The following is a 26,323-nucleotide window of genomic DNA, read 5'->3' on the forward strand; positions in this document are numbered from 1 at the left end:
CAATTACACCAGTGTCTTAAGTACTGTATGTGTGAGGAAGAGGAGGGTAAGGAGAGAACAAATAATCTTATTGGGAATCAATCAGCCTCCTGTGAAAAGTCTGAAGCTGATTTTGCTTATAGAATATTTTTTCAAGTTGTCTCAAAGTTTGAGAACCATGATTTTAGGACAATGGGCGGATACAGTGAGTTTGTTAAGACAGTGTTTTCCCAGGGCCCTTTTTTTTTTTTAAAGATGATGAATTATTGCGACCTAATTCGCAACAAAAATCCAAACTGTTGCATAATAAAAAAGCACATGCATATATATAGATACACCGATGATCCATCTGTGGGTTTGAACTCAGTCTGAGAATAACTGCTTTAAAAAAAAAAAAGGAAACTAATTAATAAATTGCTTAGATTGAGGTTAGAGGAAAGTGTGATAGCACTAAAACGCAGAGCAAAGTATGTGAATATATATTATTTAAACTATCGAGAACCTTGGAACCACAATTTAAATTAAAATATCTTCCTTCCTTCTTTATACGTAGGCTTGCATCTGCTTCACTGCAAAGACGAGTTCTCTTTCTCAGAAAGCATTGTTTTCTTAACCTTAACCCACACTATTATTAGCTCGTTCCATTGCTCTTTATCTATGCAGGGAGCGGAAGCTTGAAAGTGCCGAAATAGACTACTCAAGGTTTGTATGGAGCATGTGTGCCGTGTTGTCTTTGTGACTCGTAGGTCACTGTCAAATGAAACGGGTTCCCTTCCTCTCATCTCCCGTTGTCATTGGTTACCATATGTACTTGTTGAATCTGTGGCTTGTGTGTTTGTATGTCTGTTAGTGGGGCGTGCGTGTGAATGCGAGACATTTGGAGCACATTCCAAAAATTATTCCAAGCGAGTTTTTCATCTCATTGTGGCAGGTGACAGAAGAAGAAAAAAAAAGAATAAAGGTGGTTGAAAGAAGAAGAGCCGAGTCGAGGAATCAAGGTGAAATTAAAGAAAAGAGATGAGAGCTAGATTTGGTGAGAGGAGAGAGGCTGCACAGAGTATCAGTGTGTAGGATGCTATCACAAAAGAGAACTCTGAAGAGGATTAAGAGGAGAAATCAAAGGAACCGAGAGGAATAAAAGATTTTTGACTCCGTAACAAGGCCAAGTTATAAAACAATGGTTGCACTGCTACGATTATAGCATTGACAATGATGCAGTCTAAACCTTATATCGTAAACTGTAACCATAAACTTGCTGATGCAGTCCCATGTGGATATTATGGGCACACTGTTTATAGCTGCGCAATAAGTTATGAGTCAGTGCTACAGTGAGTAAAATCAGGACAGAGAGCATGAGAAGGGGAAGGAGTGTCAGGAAAAACAAAAGATGCAAAATGAAAAGGGAAAGGTGAGTATTTTGGGCATTTTTTTAACCATTGTAAAGTGGAGGAACGTAAAGAGAACAAAGACGATTCATATTTCATAATTAGATGATTTGGTGCATTATTTAACGAACACAACCTCAGCGGAGAAGTACAACTACAAACCAGCCCTTTGCTTTTAATGAGACTGGAAAATGACTTTCTGAGTTACTGTGCCACAAAAAACACATCACACAGAGATGCACTTTCACACAAACCCCAACATGTTGCATTCTGCATGACTTCAAACACCCTTGGTTATTCCTTCCCGTTATCCTTCTCCTTCAGTGTAGTGTGCAGCAGCTGCTTTGTTATCCCATGCCCCTACTCAAGGCATCAATATTTACAGCCATATAAAATTTTGTTCACCGCCCTCACAGGAGCGGGGAGAAGGCCCTGCAGATACATGACTCTAGACAAAACATAACTTTGAACAGTAGAAAAAGAAATTAGACTGTGCAACAACCATCACTTCTGGAACCACATGCACCCACTGGCCAACGATTGATTCTCTTCCAAAGCCTCTCTTCTGCTAAACAACAAAACTTTCTTGAGACCAAGGACTGAGTCGTTAGGCCATGTTTGTTTAGAGGGAATCTTTATTTCTAATTCTATTTTAACCTTGCTACTATAAAAGGTGGTAAAATGTTTCGTTGTTGATGCTGTAGCTGTGCTGGAAATCGAATGGATGGAGCTCATTCTCAGGGTTTTCGTGGGTGAGGATGGGGACAAGACACACATGCAGGGACTTGTATTGTCATTCTGAACATGAAAAGGACAGAAGTAGGTACACCGGCCAATACAGTGTGTACAAAAGTGCAGTATTCAATAATAAATAAAATAAGAACTTATTTAAAACTTTTCATTTATGACAAGTCTGTCACTGCTTGAGCCCAGCAATGAACCAAAATGACTCTCTCTTGTCCTGTCCTTGTTGCAGGGAAAACTGAATCCAGTGCCAGTGTTTCCATCATGGTACAGTACAGTACAGTGGGTCAGGCTTGTAAACAACAACATTGAACGCGACACAACAGACAACAACACATGAACAATGGAGGACTGCTGGGTTTGTGGCTGCTTGTCTAAACAAGATGTCAAGCTTTGTACGAGAATCGACTGTGGGCGTTGAAGAAACACCGGTCGCAAGGGGAGGGACGCTTTACTGTCACTCAATCAGCTGACTGTTGTGGGTCTTGCTCCACCCTGTACTGTAACCTACCATTACTCTGGTAACCCAAGGGAAGGGTACCAAAAAAATGGAATGGTTGGGGACAGTTATTTTGGTACTGTTCCTCATGGAGATGCCAAAAAATATGTACCGTACTGAATTGTTCCACTATTGAAGCATAACTAACAGTTACCACCAAAGGCAACAGAACTCTCACGCTTCCTAAAATTGGAAGAGTTCCACATAATATAATCCTTTATTAGTCCCACAATGGGTAATATTGCTGTTGAATAGAAATAAACCTCTAAAACGTACCAGTGTTTGCTGCGACCATGCTAAATGTAAAAAGTGCATCCTCAGGTTGTGGGTAAGGTAATTAATCAACACCATTCACGCTACACACATTATACATAACAATATGTGTATTTAACTGTGGAACAGATATAGCTGGATCAAGGCAATGTCACAATGTAAAATAGAGCTACAGTTCATTCCAAGCCTTGTTTGCGGTATGAGGACAAGATACAATACACGCTGATGTTTTCCATTGCATAAATTGTCTTACTCTTGAGAACGACCATGACCTGAGATACTACTGCACATATTTTTTCTTTTTTAATGCTAATGTTGTTTTTGAACAAGCTGTATTCCCAGTATAACAGGCGAATACAAATACAAAATCCTGTACATATTTTGTCAACCGGAGTTTATCTATAAATCGAGCCTCAAAGGAAACATGCAATTAGTCAACACATTTATGAAATAATGTAAACATAAAGCATACAATCTTGTAACACAAACAAATACCTAAGAGAAATTCTGAGCCCATTTCCTGATTATGTTCTTATATATGAATTTTACCATGACAAGGATGGTTGAGTAATGTCTTGTTTTTGGCCGAATTAACGAGGTGGTGAGTTGCCATGATGGTGGCAGAGCTTTATTTTTTAAGTGTCCCCTTGGCACCATTTAATGACATGCTAAAACACGTGTGAAGAAAGTAATGGTGAAGTGGGTTAAATAATTAGCTCCATTCTACTGCTCATTTGTTCTCAATACGCTATGCTAAAAACGGGCTAAAAACAAACAATCTTTACATAAGCCTCACCCATTCATTATACCGTTTGTCATATTAAGTGTAGTGTACGCAAATTTCAGTCATCACTATATTCTACAGTACACACCGAGACATTTCCTCTTGGGAATTCTCCAAGTACGTCTTTGTCAAACACTCCACAATCATGAGCATGTGCGTCGTGTTCTGTATCTCCTGTAAAGCTGTTCCTTGGCAGCATGTGTCAAACAAATGTTTTGCCAGTGTAATCTCCAAATGCAATGTGATACTGAGCCGCCCGCAGCTGAAATATGAGTAATATTTCAGGACATATCTGTGAAGTTTACATTACAATACTGGGTTTTTATTGCAAAGGCTGTAATGTAAAGTCAAAAAGTATTAATTAAAAAAAAGGAACAAACAAAAATGGAAAAAACCTAACCCTAACAATGTCCTCATATTGTATGTAATGTCACTGTAATTATTAAAATGGCTGTGTATTTTTTTCATCCTTTTCACTACTGTGATATATTCAACAGATAAAGTCATTTTTATTAAAGGGAAAAATGTCACGCACACTTTAATTACACTTTGTTAACAGAATATTAAAGGGCAAAAGAAGTGTCGTCTTAAGACAGTGGATTTCTAGGACTTTCTTTGTCACACTCTGAATGAAGCTACATAATTGTGTTTTTTCATGCGACTGTTTTATTTAAGAGTAACTTTTGATGACCATTATCAAAGGGGCATTAATTGTACAATGAAAGGTCATTTTCAATGCTTATATATACTGTACATAACCACACACATAAACATATACGCCCAAACATAATATATCTATACATATGTGTATATATACATACATACATATATATATATATATATATATATACACATATAGGTATATATGTATAAATATATATATACATATGTATATATGTATACATATATACACATATGTGTATATATGTATATATATATATATACACACCTATGCATATATATATACACATATGTATATATGTATACATATATATGCACATATGTATATATATATATACACACATGAACATATGTATATATATACATACATATATACATATATATACACATACATATATACATATATATACACATACATATATACATATATATACACATACATATATACATATATATACACATGTATACATACATATATATATATATACACATACATACATATATACACATATATACATACATATATATATACACATACATACACATATATACACATATATACATATACATACACATATATACATACACATATATATATACATACATATATATATATATAAACACATATATACATATACATACACATATATACATACACATATAAATGTATATATTTACATATATATACACATACATATATACATATATACACATGTATACATACATATATATATACACATACATACATATATACACATATATACATACATATATATATATATACACATATACATACACATATATACACATATATACATACACATATATATATATACACATATACATACACATATATACACATATATACATACACATATATATATACATACATATATATATATATATAAACACATATATACATATACATACACATATATACATACACATATAAATGTATATATTTACATATATATACATAAATACATACATATGTATATATTTACATATATATACATGTTTATATTTTTGTAAAGGGATCATGTCCACAGGTGCTATAACACCCAAACTTCCTTTTTTAGCAACAAACTGGAGAAGCAGAGAAAAAGATATACTGTGGGACTGGAGGTTAAGTATCTTGCTCAAGAGCACAATGAGAGGTGCTGCTAGAAAAAGTAAGTACACTTCAAAACGTTCTCATACCTACTCCAGCAATTTCTTGCCATGTCATTATAATACCTTGCTCATGGTACCTATAAGTTATATTTTGAATGCAAGAACACATCCCTTTGCTTTGATATGTTTGCTATTATTGACTGGATGAATTTGACATGGATATTAAATTTTGTAGTCACCAGTTAACAGTCCAATGAAAAGTTTTGAGGACGGTTGTGAGGCTAGAAAACGGGGATGATGGTAAATGAAGAAGATTGAATATGTAAGAAAAGCGAGAGATATAGCAGGTGCAGACTGGCATGTTCATCTTTTTTCAATGCCGTTTGTGTGCATATACAACAGCTGCAATACCTGCTGAGCCATTTACAGCAGCACGTACATACACAGTGACCTTCTTCATCAACTGTGTGACATTCACCTGACAATGACAAGTTTGATTCAGTCTTCTTCAACACGGTCAGTGTGCTGTATTATACTGTTTCTGCAGGTGCACGGAATCTAAAAAATGGATGCTAAAAATAAAATGAAAAAGAAAAAGGAGCCAGAACTCTACTGATAATGAATATGGAAAACATACCAGAGGCTGATATGAAAAAAAGTGCTTCTACACTGAAAGATAATCCAATGTTGTCTTATTTAATCATATTAGCAGCAACGGCTGTACTTTCCATCTTACTTTAGCACTTCAATCTTCATTTAAGCTTATGTTTTTTTTTCTTTTTTTATGTATTAAATATGATCAAATAATAATTTTAAAAAGTTTGGTAGCATTGACAGCTCATTGTTGGAGTTGGCGAATCTACCTTTTCGAACCACGACACAGGTGTCGCGATTTTGGCTTTGATATGCATATCATCACAGGCTTACCTATTACCCAAGTTTACGGAAGCTTTACCATCATCTATATGTACATAAGACTTGATTTCCTGTCAAATAATCCATATCGTGTTGTATAATCTCAGCAGGATTGACAGAAAACTGAAAAACCTATGTCAATTCCTCCTTAACAGCATAAAAGCCTCTGACTGTATCCATTTTAATATAATTAACATCATCCCATGTACACTGATAAAAAAACACACACAAGCCAAAACAGATGCATTTATATTTTTAGGTCAAAAAAGGTACCATCATTCTTTTATGAGCTCAAACATTGTCCAGGTAAAAAAAACAAAAAAAGCAAGCACACATTAACATGCACGCGCACACAAACACACGCTGTTAAGATGATTTTCACGGGATCACCCATTACCACCTTTTGAAGTGTGTGAATTGCTAATGGTTTTGTATCCCATTCAGGGAGACTCTGGCATGTATGTCCATTAGCTGCCTCAGACACAGTGCTGACTAAACACAACACTTCCAGTGCCCTTGTCCTCTGCTCTCATCTCCCATGGTCCAGATCAAAACGGCTCACCCCGCTAATGTGTTTCTGGATTTCTGTGAGTATGAAGAAAAGAGTGCACATGTGGTTGTCTGATTTTGTTGGAGCAATCACATTCCTATTTGTTGCTGCAGTTGACATTATCATCCCCTCCATATGTCAGCTTGTTCACTACTTAAGCATATAGTATAGGTATTTAAACTATTGTACAGTACCTGGTACTATTTTTAGTTCCTGCAGAACCTTTTATAAAGTTTCCACCTGAAACCCTTAGTGTTACCAAGAACTTTTTTAAAACCCTTTATTCAGAAAAGGGGTTTTAAGGGGTGTGGTGTCCCAGTCTCGCTAATCGGTACACCAAGTGGCTTACATGCACACACATACTTACACACAGACATACATTCTCACTAACATTTTAAAGGGTTCTCTGGATCAAAATGTTTCTTACTGGAACCATCAGTGTTACCAAGAACCGTTTAAAAACAAATGGTTCCAGGTAGAACCTCAGTCCTTGTAGAAGAACAACTTTTGGAACCCTTATTTCTAAGGCCACATCACAAAAACCTGCCGCTGTATTCAATGACTGCGTCAGAGTCTGTTCTCTGGAAAAAGTAATGAACAAATATTTTAATGAACTGATGATTAATGATTGACATCTACTTTACGAGTCACCAGTTTGTGTGTGTCGCATATAAAACGAAAGTCATAGCAGATTCATGCAGCCTTGCTGTGACGACCCTACCCAGGTTGAGGAGATACTGTATTGTAATGGAAAACCAACTAAACTGTGTCGAGGCGAGCCGAGCTGGGACCGTGTAGTGGAAACAAGGCATAATTCCGTTATACCAGTGTCTGAAGTACGCATGAGGAAGAGGATGATGAAAAGTTAGTGGCTGCTTGGCTTATTTACTTGGCGAACAAAAATAATGGACCAGTGGTTGCACAGCATCAGGTGGTAAGAGAAATTCTAACGATACAGTTTTAAAAACATTACCAGCAAAGTAAGGCAGGGGCTAAAAAGACAGGACTCCACACAGTGATGCAGGAACTACAAAAGCTTCACTTGCTGCTAAAGAAGCAGACCCTGCACTGAGCTTTTAGGGCAGCACTTTGCACTATGTCATTCAAAGAAGGCCAAAGAGCATTTGCCTCTCCTCTGCTCTCACAGTCGATCAATAGTACACTTTTCCACCTCCTTAGTAAAAAGCTAAAATTTCTACAGTGTGCAATTCTGTGTGCTGTTGTGCCCGTCCCTAAAAATACATCACAGGCACTGCAGACAAACACAGACGGCTATGTTTACATGCAAGCACATACTCATGACAGCCGCCCTCTCATTATCTGATGTCCACACAAGTAAGAATCAGAAAGCCAATGCTACTGTCACTCTAACCATCAGCCACACTGCTGAAATTTGAGAGCATGGCAAGGTGCTGTCTGTGTAAATAAATCCATAAAACAGATTCACTGTTTCCACTGTGTGTGTGTATGTGTGTGTGTGTGTGTGTTCTCTGCCAATTACCCAGTCAGCATTTCTGTTTGTTCCAGACACAGATTAAAGAGATGAAACTGGTCTGTGATCAGCCATGATGAAATCCCCTCCATGTTTGTAGACCATCATCATTTAATCTCGAGACAACGAATACAGATACCAGCAGACATGATGAGCCTCTATTAAATAATAGCTGTCGTTGGTATTAAACTAGGAATACAGTGTCATAGAAATTAAAAACATGTTTATGAATCAAGGTTAAGAATACATATTCCACACACTACAGTTTGCCTGTTTGCCGTGTTCTGAATTTCACAACTGCGATAACAAAGGCCCCATCACTTTTAGTCACAAAGTGGCTCTACATGAGATCTCACCAGTAATCCAATTCATAAAAGGGTTAACCTTACCACTTTAAAACCAGAAAAAGTATGAAATCGATTGAGAAACTCCTAGATTTTTTAATCTGCAGGTTTAGAGTGATATATCAATGGGTGTTCCTTTTAAACTTTTAAAAAGGATGACCTAACTCATTGTAATACTGTCTAATGTCGCCTTTTCAGCAATTCATAAATTTAGCTCATTGTTAATATACTGACTGTGAAGTTAGCATATATTAATTAAAATTTGACCCTGTTAACCAAAGGTCAGGATTAACCCAAATCATTGTTGCAGGGCATATTAACAGACTTAATTGCTTGTGGGAAGAGGGGAGGTTTACATTTCCAATAAAGAAACATGTCCTAGTATCCTACAATGACCTTTCACGAGTAACATGCTCATGAGAAAGTCCCTGAATGAGTAAATTTAAATACACAAAACAAGAGGAATCATGGATGTATAGACAGAGAGTTAGCTGCATTTAAAGACCACAAACCTCAGATTATCTGTTAAAGGTGCCATATGTAAGAATGTGGCCAAAAACGGTTACTACATTCAAATTCAAAATACAGAGGTCTTTTAGGTTTTCGTTTTTTGACGTAACTGGCAACCCGTGGTTGCTCGGCAGCTGAGACTCTACTGACTGCAATGATTGGTAGACGGCGGTAGGTGGCGCCACATGCCAAAACATGATTTCAAAGCATAAACATTTTTTAATGCAAATACTTTGGCTGTACTGTTGTTGTTGGTGAGTTTAGTTTGTTATATGAACATTATTCCTGAGTCTCTGTGACATAGAAGGAGTTTTATTGGCCAGTTGCTTTTGATTTATTACATAATGCACCTTTAACTATAAATGCAGAAACACATGTACAGCCATCTTACTAATCTTGGCCAAAGTAAACCTGAACCAGAGCTTACAGACCTCATCCACATCGAGCCTCAGCAGTTTCTTTCTAAATCTTGTGTACACAAAAACACATGCCTAGCTTCTGCTGTACGCGGAAAAACCCACTGACACAGATATGACATCAAACCTCTCTTGTGTATTCCACAGGTACAACTGAAACTGAAAGAAGACGGAGCGTGTGCAGTTTCCATTTGAAGATTGTGAAACCAGCTGGCATCAGATGAGGCAAAGATGTTAAAAAATGGAAATTAACCATCATCTTGTAAAAAAAAAGAACCCTCAAAGTAAATCTTAACATTTAAACCCCAAAAACCTTATTTCCAATCCTTAAACTCCAGTTTGCCGATTAAGTTGCTTTACACTTCTCTGCACTCTACTTCCACAGACACATACATGGTCTGCAGTGAGATACAATCAACCAAAGTAGTGCAAACATTCAGGACATGCACAAATGGCTTCAATAAACTAAAACAGATACACACACGTACCGAGGGAGTGGGCTGGCTATAGTAACTTCTCATTCTGCCTCTGTGTTTTTCCTCTACAGAGTCTTAAGACAAAAAGGAGGACTGTTTCTTTCTAACGGAAGCCACCCTAAGATTAATTCACTTAATCTTGGCCTGTAAATTGCCTATTCAAGCGGCTTAAGAAACAAATTGAATGCAAAGGCACAGAGTAATAACAACATTTGTCTTAGCTGTGGCACAATGCCCTTTTCCACAGCATTCTTCCACACCAGTCCGTGGCTAGATCCGTTGTGACAGAGGTGGACTTACACACATGCAAGTATACGGTCTTAGAAACACACTAAATGTACGCATGTAGTAAAGCAACATGAAAGACACAGACATTGTTTGACTCCACATCAATGATGTGCGTGTGGTGGCGGTGGTGAACAGATGTTGAGCTCTAGTTTTTAATGTGTAATCCCTAGATTCATCATGTTACCCATCAGGCATGAGCAGCTCAAAGGGTTAATGTTGCGGAATATAGGTTAAACTCAAAGAGGGAGTTGAGCAAAGTCAACAGTTTAATTTTCCGCTAACAATACCCTCAATGCATCTCTGTAGAATTCAAGAAATGCAGCCTTTTGCTGCTTGATCACTCCTGGCTAATGACTTAGTAATGTATGCTGCTTACTTTTACATGAGCAATAACTAATTATTTAATGCAATTATAGCTCAAAGACTCATTAAATCCCTGTACCCCCTATGTGATGTACTCTACACTCTATACATAAATAATGCATGTATGATTAACCAGTGGTTTCCAATGACTCACTTGGGCAACCAGCGATATCACAGAAAACACCTCCTGTGCAGTGTTTGACATTTGTAACCCATGCGTTTTTGATATCTCATATCGCACTTGTAGTAAGTAACTTCAACATCACAGAGAGTGTGGAATAGTGGGCATGACGCAGAGCATCACATTTGACAATATGGCTCAATAAAATCTCTCACTTAACATATGATTCGGTGTGCATATTTTGTGAATGGCTTGTGAGATTCATTTTATTTTTTTTTGTTTCATTTTAAGCAAACACAAGGAAGAAAATATACGACGCAAAAAGACGAGAAAAAGAAAGTGCCGTGAAGAGAAATGCTTGAAAGGACCAAAGATTAGTTTGCGGCTTCCATATGGCGAACGGAACCCACACACACGCACAGTGAGTGCAACTCAAATTGCTGTGCACACAGTCACCAAACAAGGACTGAGTGGCTGATTTTGAGTGGCTGTGCTTTATAACAGCTGAGAGGCACACAATGTGCTATATATACCAAGGCAATAATATGCCAGTGCAGTTAAAACTTGCTGTAAATATTCAATACATTTTATAGATGTCATCAATGGCAATTAAAACAAACAATGATGTTGCAATTTTACAGAACGTTGGAAAACCTTAGTATTGGTATGGATTTTCCGCCACCAGACACGTGAATGAAACGTGTGCACTTATTAGAGGTTTTACAGCACTTCTGAATGTGGCTGACAAAGAAAATAAAAGAAAATGAATAGCAGCTGAATTAAAGTGCTTGCCCAACACTGGATTCAGTCCCTGAACACGATTGACAGCATTTCCGGGTGGGATGCCAGTGAGGGATCACGTCTGTATTGTTTGTTCCTCAGTTGCTTGACACAAAAGTAGTTTATTTTGTGCACTGATGCTTTCTCTAGCATTGGATGTGGTTCAAGGTTTTATAACTGAATTAGTCAGCGTGTCAAAAACGTTCTCTCTGAAAAAGGTGCACATTTTGACACTGCTGTTATGACACTGATAGAGGAATACTCGCCGCACACTACATTTAACTGCCGTTTCTTGAACTTCCTTAACCCTTAAACTAACTTATAGTTCCATTTATGAGACAAGTAAAAAGTAGAGGTCGACTGATTAATTGTTTAGCCGATTAATCAGCTCTGACAGGACATTTTACAACCTATCAGCATCAGCAGACCCTGGATCCGATAGTGGCTGACGGCTGCTCTGCCTCGTTCATCATGTGGATACACAGCTCACCGCTCTGCATGGTGGCTCCTGGTTGCTACTGGCTAGTATCATGCCTTGCACAAAAACAGCAACATTCACTCATTAAAAAAACACTTATGTGATTAAAATGTGTGATTAATAACAAAGCAACTGCTTAAAAACTCAGTAAAACAGCACTTGAACAAACTTGGTACTTATGACATAAATTGGCTATTCCACACACACTGACTCTTTCAGCTCCAGCACCGGTCTGTTTTCCTCAAACTAACTTGATCGCCGTCTTTAAGAGGGAAGGAAAAGCCATAGGTGCTCCGGCCAAACCTACACAACAGACTTTAAGTTATATTTACTGTATGGATCAGACATTATTTTGTTTGCAAATCTCCACTCCAAGAAATCAAACAAACCTAAACTCCAAACTATGAGAGTTGGTGTGAGTAATAAGGTCCACAGCCTGTTAACCTTAAGCTACAAGATGCATTCAACAACACTCAGAGATTTCAGTATTTCTGCAAACACATAGTCCACTAATGATACATTTAATGGATCTCATAAATCTCATATGCAGCCCACTAACTCAACCTGTTCTCATCCTGAGAGCATCATATACTGCGTTCTGTCATGTCCCTGGTATTGTAAACCCATTGGCGGCACATTTAGATGCTCCAGGCAGAGATAAAATAAAATAAAATCAGAGTATGTGGTTAGGATTGGGGACCAAGCTAGGTGGTTGAGGTTTGGGCCAAGAAAAGGATTAAGGTTATGTAAATATTCAGGTTAGATTGAGCAGATATTTACCGTTTTCTAACACTCAGATAGATAGATTTATTTTATTAATATTGTTGATGAGGGACATGAGGCTCACGGAATTAGAACGGACTGACTGAAATACTTGCTGTAGTAATTTACGAAGATAATAAACGGGTATATTCAAAGGATATACAAACACAACTTTTAACTCTATTCTGTACGAGGACTAAAGAAGAGAAAAAAGAATTACAGGTAAGCACCAGAATATGCACCAGTTTCTTTTTTTCTCCACTGGAGAAAAAGAAAATGAACAAAAGGTGGTTAAATACAATGACTGCCTCACCAAATACTTGACTCAAATGACATGGAGTAGATTTAAAAAATTCAATTCAAACCTGAGCTGGAGATTTCAGTTGGCTTTGCAGAGCTATAGGCCTTTAAGGCTGAGTGAGGTCAGGTTGCAGCTCAGAATGAACTCAATGAACTTCTATATCCCAGGTTTCAACCTTCCTTAACAAATAATAATATGAATAATAGATTGGGTTTTATTGCATAGTGTTTTCACGCTGCTCTGACTGATTCCACAGAGGTAACTTAAATCATAATAATGATGAAATTAATGAAGTTTATTTGCACTAACTGAAAATGCAACTTGAATAGCAAAGCAAAGTGAAGCATTAGGTGACAGTGTGGACCATTTTCTGACTAATGCAACAGCAGCACAATTATAATAACAGTAATATTGAATGACAAGGTATCAGAGAAAATTCTTCTCGCCTGACCATCTTTGCCTCTGCCGTCTCTCCTCATCTTTCTCTCATTTCTGATAAAATACTGCCTCTGCTCTTCCATTCTCTCCTTGTCAGAGACCCTTATGGAACAAGTTAGACAGATTCTGTCAGGTTCTAATGTGAACACATTCCACTAAAATAACTTTCAAATCGTACATGACACACATAGAGACATCTATAGCTGTAAGGACACTCCTAAATCTAATACATTCTCTACCCTCATTACCCTTACCTTAAACATTACAAACATATGTCCATCCCGCCCCTTATTCAAACTATAATGTAATTCTACCTCTTGCCCTAAAAATATCCTTTGAGGTTGTAGTGACCAAAATGAACTAAAAAATGGCTAAATTTGCCCCAATACAATATGTCGCAATGTGTAATAATGTCTTTAAAGTTAGAAGTGCAGGATCTCTCTACTTATTAACGACATAGTAAACTAATGTATTGAATGTGGATGGGGCATCTTTTAGCGTAGCTTTCTCAGCCATTATCCTCGTGTACGAGGAGACTTGGTAGGCACTGTTTACTTTAGAGCACCATTAATTAATGATTTAAAATATTGATATTTGCTCTGGAATATCGATTATAGTATTGCACAAGGAAGGCCGGCGGGATATCACCAAATCCATATTTTGACCCACCCCTAACAAACACACCCCTTCCTTAAACACACATTAACAGTGAAGCTTGTAGTCCTCATGGTGACCAAATGAGTATGTGTGTTCATATGTGGTTTGTGAGAGCTGCATGGTGTGGGGTCTCTGTAAATGTGTGTGCATGCTGCATTACTGACATTGATAAGGGAATTACGCTGCGTGACTTGTCAGTGTACGTTTGTTTCACTGTGGCCTTGCTCCCAAGATGAAACACAGCATCACAGTAGTGTTCACTTAGAAGAGAGATATTTCAGTTCTTCAAGGAGACTGATACAGGGAATAGTTTGCAACCAAAAAAGAACAGTCACGGTCGCTATGACAATGCATTTCTTACCATTAGATGTTTGCTACGCCTGCAAGCTTACCTTAATGAGAAAAAAGCAAAATACCTTTTTTTATTGTATCTGAGAGAATGGGTGTTTCAGCAATTATACAGTGGGGGAAATAATTATTTGATTCCCTACTGAATTTGTAAGTTTACACCCATGCAGTCCATCATTTTATGGTAGGTGTATTTTAAGAGAGAGAGAGCTCCAGAATATCAACAAAGAAATCCAGAACATTTTATTAAATACAGGTTATAAATGGATTTACATTTGATTGCATGGAATAGGTATTTGATCCCCAACCAACCAGCAAAACTTCTGACCCACACAAACAAGTTATGTGCCCATGAGGCACACAAATTAGTCCTGTCCTTTCAAGAAAGTACTCCTAATGTCAACTTGTGATGTGTATAAAGGACATCTGTCACAGAATCAACCTATTCCATTCAAACCTCTCCGCCACCATGGGCAAGACCAAAGAGCTGTCGAAGGAAATCGGGATAGAGATTGTAGATCTGCACAAGGCTGGAATGGGCTGCAAGACCATCAGCAAGAAGCTTGTTGAGAAAGAGACCAGTAAGATAACAGTTAATCACCCTCGCTCTGGAGCTCCATGTAAGATCACACCTTGTGGGGTAAGGATGATTCTCAGAGAGGTGAGGAATCAGGCCAGCATTACACGGAAGGAGCTTGTTAACGATCTCAAGGGAGCTGGGACCACAGTCACCAAGAAATCCATTGGTAGCACACTTCGCCATAATGGACTGACATCCTGCAGTGCCTGCAAGATCCTCCTGCTAAAGATGGCACTTGTACAGGCCCATCTGAAGTGAACACCTGAATGATTCAGAGAGGGCTTGAGAGAATGCCATGTGATCAGGTGAGACCAAAAGTGAGCTCTTGGGCATTAACTTTGCCAGAGGAATGCTGAATATGACCCCTAGAACACTATTCCCACTGTCAAACATGGAGTTGAGAACATTATGCTCTGGCGCCGTTTCTCTGCTCAGGGTACAGGAGGACTTCACCGCACTGAAGGACCGATGAACGGGGCCATGTACAGTAGAATCTTGGATGAGAACATCCTGGCCAAAGGAATAACACTGAAGATGGGTCATGGATGGGTATTCCAGCATGACAATGACCCAAAATACACAGCCAAGTCAACAAAAGAGGGGCCCAAGAAGAAGCACATTAAGGTCTTGGAGTAGCCTAGCCAGTCTCTGGACCTTAACTACATAGAAAATATGTGCTGAAATCTGAAAGCTGAAACTTTGAGTTGCCAAGGGACAGCCTAGAAAACATACAGGTTTGGAGAGTATCTGTAAAGAGGAATGGACCAAAGTTCCTCCTGAGATGTGCGCAAACCTGGTGACCAACTACAAGAAATGTATGATCTCGGTGCTTGCTAACAAGGGTTTCTCCATCAAGTCACAATGTGCTTGATGATCAAATAGATATTATCAAACATGATCAAGGCAACTTCAGATCCTTTTATTTGCTGTCAAATTCCTTGTGCTCAGAAAATGTGTGATTTTTGGAAACTATCACATTTTATCACAAAAGTGCCATGCTAATTTTGGTTAGGTCAAATATGTATGCACTGACAGGGCTGCATAAAAAAAAGAAAGTGGTGATTTTAGTGTAGATGTGTGTGTTTCCAGCCATGATCCACGACAGTCTGGTTGTTACACGGACACAAACACGCTGCTCTGGTAGTTTCCATGAGCATTCAAGCAGATGCATCAGCACTCCCTTGAAAAGTGACGAGTGGGGTCTTATTTCTTAGCATATTTGTAATCAGGCGTGAGAGAAAAGGGGATAGATTGAGAGCAGAGAGATTGGGCGGATGAAAAAAAAAAGTAGAGAAGAAAGCACAAGAAAGGAGGAAAGTGATTATGGCCAGATGATAAAACCACTGAGGAGAACTGGGAAGGGATAGAAAGAATTAGAGATACTTAGGCACAAGAGAAGGGGAAAGAGGTGAGAGGTATAAAAACTGAATGTAATGATTAGAGGAAGACTATGGGAACCATTGGACTAAGGGGGGAGGAGAAGGAATGAGAGAGAAAATCAGCAGGGGTGATTAGGAATACGACAGATGAAAGAAAGCGTGCAAGGAGCTTAGGTTTTCTTTTGATTGGAGTTTTTTTTTTCTTCTTTTTTTTAAGAAGTAAAAGGACAAGACCAATGAAAAGCTACAAGAAAATGAAAAAAGAGGTACTCAGGCACATTTATGGAAAACTAGAGGGGGAGGAAGTGATTCGGACATGAATGCAAGCAGCGGAAGAGTGAAATTGCAGTGCAATTAAGAAGTACACCTTGTTTTCACGCTCTGACTCACTTGTCTCAGTGGATGATAAATCCACTAATGTGGGCACACACACACACGTGCCCTAAACACAAACGGGTGCACATACACACAAAAGCACAGGGGCCAAACAAAGCTAAACACCACTGAGCTGATCTAATCTGAGGCAAACCAGTTTGCTTCCTCCAGCCACAATCCTATTATTACCACCTCCTGATGGGAGCCATCACACACACACAGACACACACAAAAAATAATAAGATCTATGACTGCTTCCATGTCACCTAAAGACATCTGTGTTGGCAACAAGATGTGACTAAATATCTTAATTTTGCTTAATGTGGTATATAATTAATAATATTAAAGAACAGGAAACCATGACTTGCCCTGCGTGGCCCTGGAGGTGCAACCAGATTGATGTCCATGTCAAATGGCCTGACATAGTTAATGAGATGAGAAAAGGGTAATCTGATTCTATAACAGACAGGCTCCGGGGGCATCCCATTTATCCACCCACAGTGTCACTGAGACTTACAGACACATTCCTGACTACGCGAAAGGGTTTGCATTTTTTAACATGCTCACCACCAGCGTGGAAAAAAAGTGAGCGCTTAACCGTAATGGTGCAAAAGAAAAAACAGAAAAGTTGAAGGTAGATTTAAGACCGAATCATAGTTTGCATGTCCCCCACTCAGGTCAACACAACACTTGAATGTCGTCATCCACCTCAGTCAGTAACGGTACGTACGCTCCAGGAAAGACAACGCTGTGAATGGAATGTAAATGTGTTAAAAAAAGAACACATTATGGCATGTCAGATAGACGCAGACGCTCATTTACGGCTGAATGATGAGAGGAATTGCTATTTTTTCTGACAGATATAGCAACTGTGATTTGATTTATGATAATGTTTTTAGTCAAAGTTCAGTTCATCATTTGAAATGTGTTGGAGCATTACCACAAGCACATCAAAACATTAACTTCTCTATAATCTACAGAGAGGATGAGAATAAAGACATAAATTGTTTTCGCAAATGCGTGTGGTACATTCAAGGGGGCAGCAAATAGCGATGCTTTTCATAATCACTGAATCCGTCAATTATTTTCTCGATTAATCGAATACTTGTTTGGTCCATTGTTAGGAAATGATGATGTTTTAGAACGAATAATTGATTATCAAAATAGCAGACAATTAATAATCAGTTAACTGGGTAATCTTTGCAGCTGGAGAACAATCGAAATGAAACGTAAACAAGGCAATCAGAGATGGAAGACTTACGCCCATTCACGGAACAAGCCTCTGGCGCCCTCTCTTGGTCATTGTGGCAAGTGCAAGTGCGGAAACACAAACAAACAAAGCGATAGACACACACAGAGTCACCGAAAACAACACATAAATAAACTGTAATAAAACTTGTAATTTGTTAATTTTGTTGTTTCAAACAATCTTAATTTGAGTTTATTTGTTCAGCCTGGAAAGTATGGAGAGGCATGAAAGCAATTATATATCATTTTATAAAAATTAAAAACAACAATACTGCACACCTGTGCCAGATTGTGTCATTAAAAAAACATACTCCCACTCCTGCAGTCCTGTCTGATATTTTCCGAGTGAAGCATCTTAATCATGAAAGCATGTTTGTTTTTACTTGCAAATGATAAAAAAAAAAAAGATGAGTTAAGTCACAGTGATTAAGTCACAGTGATTATGAGACAACAAAAATTCACAAGCAAATTCACATATTGTACATTGACAACCCATTAGAGCGTTTACAGCTCAAGAACAACAAGGACAAATACAGTCTACGCTTATTCAGCTGCGTGAGCATCTGTGGTTGTGTATATGCAGCTTAGCGCTAAGAAGATGTTTTATTTTTAAAATGCCCTAACATACATACATACATACAGTTTTGTGTGCACTCATTGGCACAAACAAGATCTTGCATCACTGTGTTAGCCATTTATGTAGCTGCCACAGACGCTTCGGGCAAACCTTACAATGTACGATACTGTACAAGAAAACGCAAATGCACGAATAACCCACACACAAAAGAACAAAACACACATATGGACTTTTATTTCTCTTCACTGCTCTCTTTTTCCCCCGCTCTTTACATTGCGACATACCTCAGCATTTTTACTGTGCACATGGGAGACCGAACCTTGTCGGTAGGTCAACCAGTCCATTGACTTTAAGTGTGTGAGTGTGTCTGCGGCGGTAGGATGGAAATGTTAATCTTTTTTAGTCCGTGCCTCAGACCATTGGTCACAATGACATTGCCGGATCCCCCGAGTGTCTCACATCTAGTCACCGAGGAGGGATAAAGTCAGCACGGCTGGTCCAATCCAACATCCCATTTATGAATGTCTCACACACACACACACGCAAGTGTGCACCACACACAGCATCACCTGCACAAATTACGTATAGCTTTTCCTTTCCCCCGAAATCGCACCCTTGAGTATCTGCATATAGCAGTTCTGTATACTTGTTTTACACCTTTTAAACTACTAAGCAACTCATTTATTTTGATGCATTTACCACCACGACATAACCAGCCATTTCAAAAACATAATGGTCTAGATGTGAAACAAATATCCTGCTCCAATTCGGAAGAAATATCCAAACAGCCTGTGCTTTATGATGCATTTATGTGAAATATGGGGTTTGGGCATAGATTTTTTTTTGTCCCTGATATACGATCCAGTGATTTTGACCAGTTAGACCTATATACCAATTCTGAGTATAATCTTACTGTCTCATCCCTAGTACAAATCATACTGAGCCTTCTCCACACACAGATAATCCCTCTCTTTCTCTCGATCGCTCGCTCTCTCTCGAAATAATGCAAGATGTATTAAATTTCTAAGGAAACTGAGTGTGGAAAAACTACTCACAGTCTACACATTTTTTTCCCCATCCTTGATGGTGAAAATACAGTATATGACATAAAGTCTTTCAGTTTACGGTGACGTTTTTCTGATTATTTCAGCTTCCTGCTTTAAAACACCAACAGGAATCATAATTTCCCACATTTTCCCCATGAAATTTATGAAAGAACATCATTTAGATAGACTTTTTTTTCCGGGCTTACAACAGGTCTATAGGCTACAGCTTAAATTTAATGCATTACTAGTCTTTAAATCAGCCTTGTTCCAGCCCCCAGCGGAAACTGTCTTTTAACAAGACACTGAATGTCTTCTTGCTCCGGGGACGCTGTGGCTGACCCAAGTCATTTCTGCCAATTGAAGGGTGCGAGACGACTAATGATTTCCATAAAAGAATCAATAGAGTTTTATAAATAGTTTCACCACCATGACACCTATTGGCTGTGAGGTCGCTCCACTGAGTAACCGCTTTGGATGGAGAGAGAGAGAGAGAGAGAGAGAGAGAGAGAGAGAGAGAGAGAGAGAGAGAGAGAGAGAGAGAGAGAGAGAGAGAGAGAGAGAGAGAGAGAGAGAGGGGGGGGAACAGAAAAAGATGTGATGTTTTATTTCCCCTTACTCTCCCTGTCTCTTTCCCTCTCTGTCACACACTGGCTTCACGCGCACCACACACACACACACGCACGCACACGCGCGCGCGCGCACGCACGCACAGACGGCCCCGAGTGTCTCATCGCCGTTGTCCGTCCTGCGGGATGATTAATGAGGCGCGTCCCCGGACACATTCATGAAGCCCCGGCGATCACCGGCGGGAATCAGTCACACTGAAACCTTCAGTCAACGTCAGCGAGACCGTAATGACGCCAAAGTGAGTGCGTGGATGAAAATATACGACGGAGAGGGATCAAAAGTGGCACATTTAATAGCACATTAAGCCCGGAAACTGTCAGGTACTTAATTGTGTGAAATGCATGAAAGGGATTTAATAAATAAATAAATAAATAAATAAACAGATCCCTAAGTGAGAATGGTTGTAGCAGGATAATAAAACACCAAGCAACGCGTAAACAAATACTACATTTGCAAGATGATGTGCCACAAAGGGCAAAACAGCACCGACTTGAACCACCACAATAAATAAAATCAAAACCATTTTGATCTTGAGAAAGTTGCCAGAAGTTTCCTGCACGTGGGGACTTATTAAAAAACAATTAGCGTATAGCAGAACTTGCATCAGACTGCACAAGACACGAGGAGACATAAAAAGAGCCAAAAACAAATCTTTAATTTGACTTTGAAGTCCCATTAATTGTGCCACGACTCCCTCCTGAATATTCGGAGACTCAACAAAACCCTGTGCCTTCATTGCATTGGCTGAAAAGAGTGTTCCCAGCAGAAACAAACAAATAAATAAACATCCCTGATTAAATGACATAGCATCGCATGAGATAATATATATTTGTTTTAACTCTTCCCTTGGGATTCAGGCAGCACGAGCACAGCAACCCACTTAGATATTCAGAATAACGCAAACAACCCGTGATGATAAATCACCCACCGGGCACAAAAAAAAGAAGAAGAAAAAAAAGAAAAACCCGGGCTCTGGCATCAGTTTACAGGAGATGCAGACGGGTTGACACGTGCAAACTCGGAAGATAAACCCGTTCTCTCCCGGGCTCCTCTTCGCCAGCTGGCATCACCGTGGGGGGAATGAACCTGCAGCCCCCGCCACTCAACTGCCATCCACGCACACGAGAAGGCACCGCAGACGCGCTCTGCCCCGTCACCTCCACATATGACACAAAACATAAACAACAACTTACCGGTTGTTGGCAAAGCTCCGCACACGTCGTTGACATGGCAGAAAATCCACAAAGCGACCGGCAATAACAACGTCATTCCCTGCGCAGGACGGAGCCGCTGCTGCATATTCACGGCCGGTGTGGACGCGGCGGGGACGGGAGAGGGGGAGAGGAAACACTCTGGGCGAGAGAGAGAGAGAAAAAAAACCTGCCGGGGTGGTGGTGCTGATTCAAGCCGCTCCGCCAGACTCGCTTCGCAGTTGAGAAGTGGCTGAGAGGAGAGACAGTGACTACACCGACTCTCTCTCTCTCTCACACACACACACCGACTCCCTCCCTCCCTTTCTCCTCCTCTCTCTCTCTCCTGTATCTCCTTATGTACGTCTCGCTGACTCTGTCGCTCTCTGATAAAGAGATGATGTAAGAATCTCTGCAGCCCTTTTGCCTCCTTTGACTAATAAAACAACAACAACAACAACAACAACTGAAGATGCTTCCACATGCACAAGGTGAGAAAAGTGTGTTCATGGCACAGTAGAGGTTCACAGCCCGAACCCACTGAAGCGATTCCTCTCCTCCACTTATCTCTATCCTGTCTCTTCCTCTCTCTCTGTGTGTGTGTGAATGTATATCAATTTCTCATAGCCACACAGTGCCCCCCTCATACTCTTAGGTGGTTGCCTTGTACTCTTCTCCTTTCTTTTCAAGGGAAGCTCTTACCCTGTAGCGGCGTAACGTCTCCATCTGATGTCTCTCTTCTTGTGTTTCTACTTCCACAGGTTTTTTGTTTATTTACGTTACGAAGATCCGTTGCCCAATCCGTTGGTTGGTGTAGTGGTTAGCACTCTTGCCTTTGCAGCAAGAAGGACCGGGTTCTTGGGTTCGTGCCCCGTTTGGAATAACTTCGGAACAAGGGCCTTTCTGCAAGGAGTTTGCATGTTCTCCCCGTGTGTGCGTGGGTTTTCTCCGGGTTCTCCGGCTTCCTCCCACAGTCCAAAAACATGCGATATGGGGATTCGGTGAATTGGTCACTCTAAATTGACCGTAGGTGTTAGTGTGTGAGTGAATGGTTTTTTGTCTCTATATGTGGCCCTGTGATGGACTGGCGAACTGTCCAGGGCGTACCCCGCCTATCGCCCAATGTCTGCTGAGATAGGCACAGCACCCCCACGGACCCTCTGGAGGAGGAAAAAGCGTTAGATAATGGATGGATGGATGGATGGATGATCCGTTCACAAATGTGTCGACTCAACGACTAAATTGATGAGTTATCAGACACAGTTGTTTATTTGTATATTTTTTTCTTTTTAAAACACACAACTACACAAAGAACTATGTGGTTTTCAAAGAGACTCAGGCAACTGCCAACCTGGTAATCTTAAAATGAAGGTTCAACGTGATCGACTGCCATCCTGTATGCAACAAGAACATACAATCACAAACACAACGACATTAACCAAGGGAAAAGGTAGATACGTGCAAGGATCGTCATTGACAGAAGTAAAGCGCCTGTTTCAGTGAAATTAGCCGAGATTGGCACTCCCCACAACCCTCATGGGGTGGATAAAGGGTAGAAGATGGACACAAATAATAGGAAAACACTGGGGCACTAAACTTTGCGACCAACAAACTTCTATAGCTGAGGTCCCAGAAAGGGAAATTAACTATAAACACCTTACTCTAGTAACTACAGAGACATTCTCTTGCTCGTGGTATACTTCCACACAAGTGCATGTCGTATATCGGGGACCCTAGTATACTGGCGTGTCAGGGTCCTGTTGTATCCCATTGCATTCCTACCAAAGCTACAGATAGCGGCTCACAGCTGAATCAGCTGGTGAGTTGGGGCGTCAGCTGGTTTGAGGGTCGAGGCTCGGATGACTATCCTTGGCGACCATTTCTTCTAATTAAAATACGCCCCCCAACATTTTTTTTTTTTTTTTTTTATCACCAGCCACCACTGGCTCTTTCATTACACACATCCTGAACCTTTGTCCTTAGCAGTTTTCAGAAATGAACCAGGTAATGTCTGTGAACTTGGGAAATGGTCTGTGTTTATATAGCGTTTTTCCAAGTCTTGGTGACCACTCAAAGCTGCTTTACACTACAGTTTTTGCCCTTCACTCACACTTTCATACAGCACATTTAATGGTTGAGGGTTAAAAGTCGAAAGACAACTCGCTCTACCATGCTGCCCCTTGGGTCCAGATGTTTACCATAGTTTAACGCAGCGGGACATTGTCTTCACAGGTCACACAGGTTCACAACAACAAGATCATTTTCTGAGGATCTGAGGGCATGCCAAATGACCTCAGACTGCAGGAAACAAGTCACTTTCCGTTTCATGCGCTATGGAGATTATATTAGGCAAAGCAATTTCTGAGGACTCCTTCAGCTGAAATCAGCTTTTGAAAGTTTGGTGGGCAGGTAGAAGGCTGTGAGAAGTGGTAGAAATTATAGATAATCTGTACTTGCACGTGGACTTCCCCTTTCATGACTGCTGAAAGCAATTTACAATGTTACCTTTGGGGAACACGTGATTCATTCATGAGCAGAAGTACAGTATTCTCATGTTGCCTGAAGCAATTTGGGGGTTCACCGTGTTGCACAAGGACAGCCGGGTATCGAACCTCCGACCTTCTAGATTGAAAATGACCTCCTGAGGCAAAAATAAAGTGTGTAACTTAATGATAGTCAGCAAGTCAAATAACCAGAATCAGGGCAAAGCAAGTTCAAGATTATTGCTGAACTCAGGGTCACTTATGCAGACTTCATTAAAATCCCACTTTCATCATTCACTCGCTATAGCAACAGCACATCTGGTAAAAGGCTAATTTGCTCCAATCAATGCAAAAAAATATCCTGGTACGATAAGATAAGTCGACATCTTCCATCCGTTTACTTTAACCATTTTTGAAATTTATTTCAACTTGGCACATCAGATTTTTTTCACACACAGATTTCACTTGGATTAAGTATTTAAGGAGCATCCCTACAGTTCAACAGTCATTTTATGTTAAAAAAAAAAATCTCTCTCTTCAAGTAAAGAATTCCACCACTGAGCCGTCTGCGGCTCCTTCCGTCTATGCTGTCACTCAACAATGGTGAGCTGCACTGTGGAGTATTGTCCTGCAAACATTTAGCTCAGCAGGAGTTCTCTCTCAGAGCCAGACTGAAGTTTGCATCTGCTGGTTTTGCTTTTTTTGTCGGTGGATAAAATGCTATAGTCTGGAGGACGTTGGACCAAAAGTTCAGATACAACAGATCAGCTGCCAACAAATTAAATTTCCTCTTCTGGCAGTGATTAAATCCTGAAACTAATTCCCATTCCTCAAAATTGGCCAAAATGCTGTAATATTAAATACATTCATTCACAATATTTCACTTATACACAACTCAAATATTTGTTTGCCAAAGTGTTATTTAAAAAAGAGAGCAATACATATTATCAAACAGCGAATAGACATATTTTGGTTTAAACCAACAGCTCTGTATTCTCATTTCTTTGAGACCTGTGGTTCTCGATATGCTTCATGAAAAGCTGCCTTTTGGTTCCTGGTTCCTGAATAAAACTGTAGCTGTGTATCTTTTTGAAGTATGGCTTATTTATTTATGATATGTGTTGTTTAATGTGGACAAAAATGGGCACATTAACAAGATTAAAAACTCTGAGATGGTGTTTGAGTACATTTGCCTCCGTGTAATTCTTCTTCATTCGTCACTCTCTTTTCTTGTAATGGTGATTCATATGTTGTGGTTATGCAGCATTTTGCAATATCAAAAAGAAAAATATTGATCAAAATCTAATAAACCACATCATGACATATTGCTTTCTGTGGCTGTGATTGTCTGCAAGTCTCAGTCATTGTCGTCTATCCCGAATATAATGTGTCATTATTATCATTTATCTTAAAGGTGCATCATGTAATAAATCTAAAGCAACTGGCCATAAAATGGCCTATGTCACAGAGGCTGAGGAATAATATTCATATAACAAACTGAACTCACCAACAACAACAGTACAGCCAAAATATTTGCATTAAAAAAAATATTTTGCAGACTGCAAATCATGTTTATGTTTTGAAATCATGTTTTGCCATGTGGCGCCACCTACCGCTGTCTAGCAATAATCAGTAGTCAGTAGAGTCTCAGCTGCCGAGCAACCACAGGTTGCCAGTTACGTCAGAAAACGAAACCTAGAAGACCTCGGTATTTTGAATTTGAATGTAGTAACCGTTTTTGGCCACATTCTTACATATGGCACCTTTAAAGTATGACATTTATAAACAGACAACTCCACTGCTGCTAATGTACATGTTGCTGTATGTTTCTGAGGTTTAAGTGCACAGACTGTTATGTCGCTTTTCCACTAGCGCGACTCGCCTCGGCATGGCACGGCAGTTATTTTGCTTTTCCATTAGCAAAAGTACCTGGTACTTTTTTTTCAGTAAATGCTCTAGTGAGGTTCCAAGCGAGTCGAGTCGATACTATGCGTGGCGTTGTCAGACTGCCGACCTCTGTTTGGTCAGAGTGTGGTTACAGGAAGATGATCATGAGCAAAAGTCAGACTCAAGAATCAGACCAATCTCCAACATTTAGCACGGAAATGTCCAACATCTCAA

General features: G+C 39.5%; 1 protein-coding gene across 1 annotated transcript in view; it reads right to left on the minus strand.

Moving 5' to 3' along the window:
- The window catches only part of cntnap2a (contactin associated protein 2a), a gene marked incomplete at both ends in the record, with an annotated part of 311,484 nt that extends 289,656 nt beyond the window's left edge, over positions 1-21,828 (minus strand). Inside the window, one exon of the mRNA XM_083901554.1 lies at positions 21,723-21,828. Coding sequence (XP_083757680.1) covers positions 21,723-21,828 — 106 coding nt within the window. The remainder of the gene's footprint in view (positions 1-21,722) is intronic.
- Positions 21,829-26,323: the final 4,495 nt, after the last annotated feature.

Source organism: Microchirus variegatus (assembly GCF_963457635.1).
Source record: "Microchirus variegatus genome assembly, chromosome: 15".
Classification (NCBI taxonomy): domain Eukaryota; kingdom Metazoa; phylum Chordata; class Actinopteri; order Pleuronectiformes; family Soleidae; genus Microchirus; species Microchirus variegatus.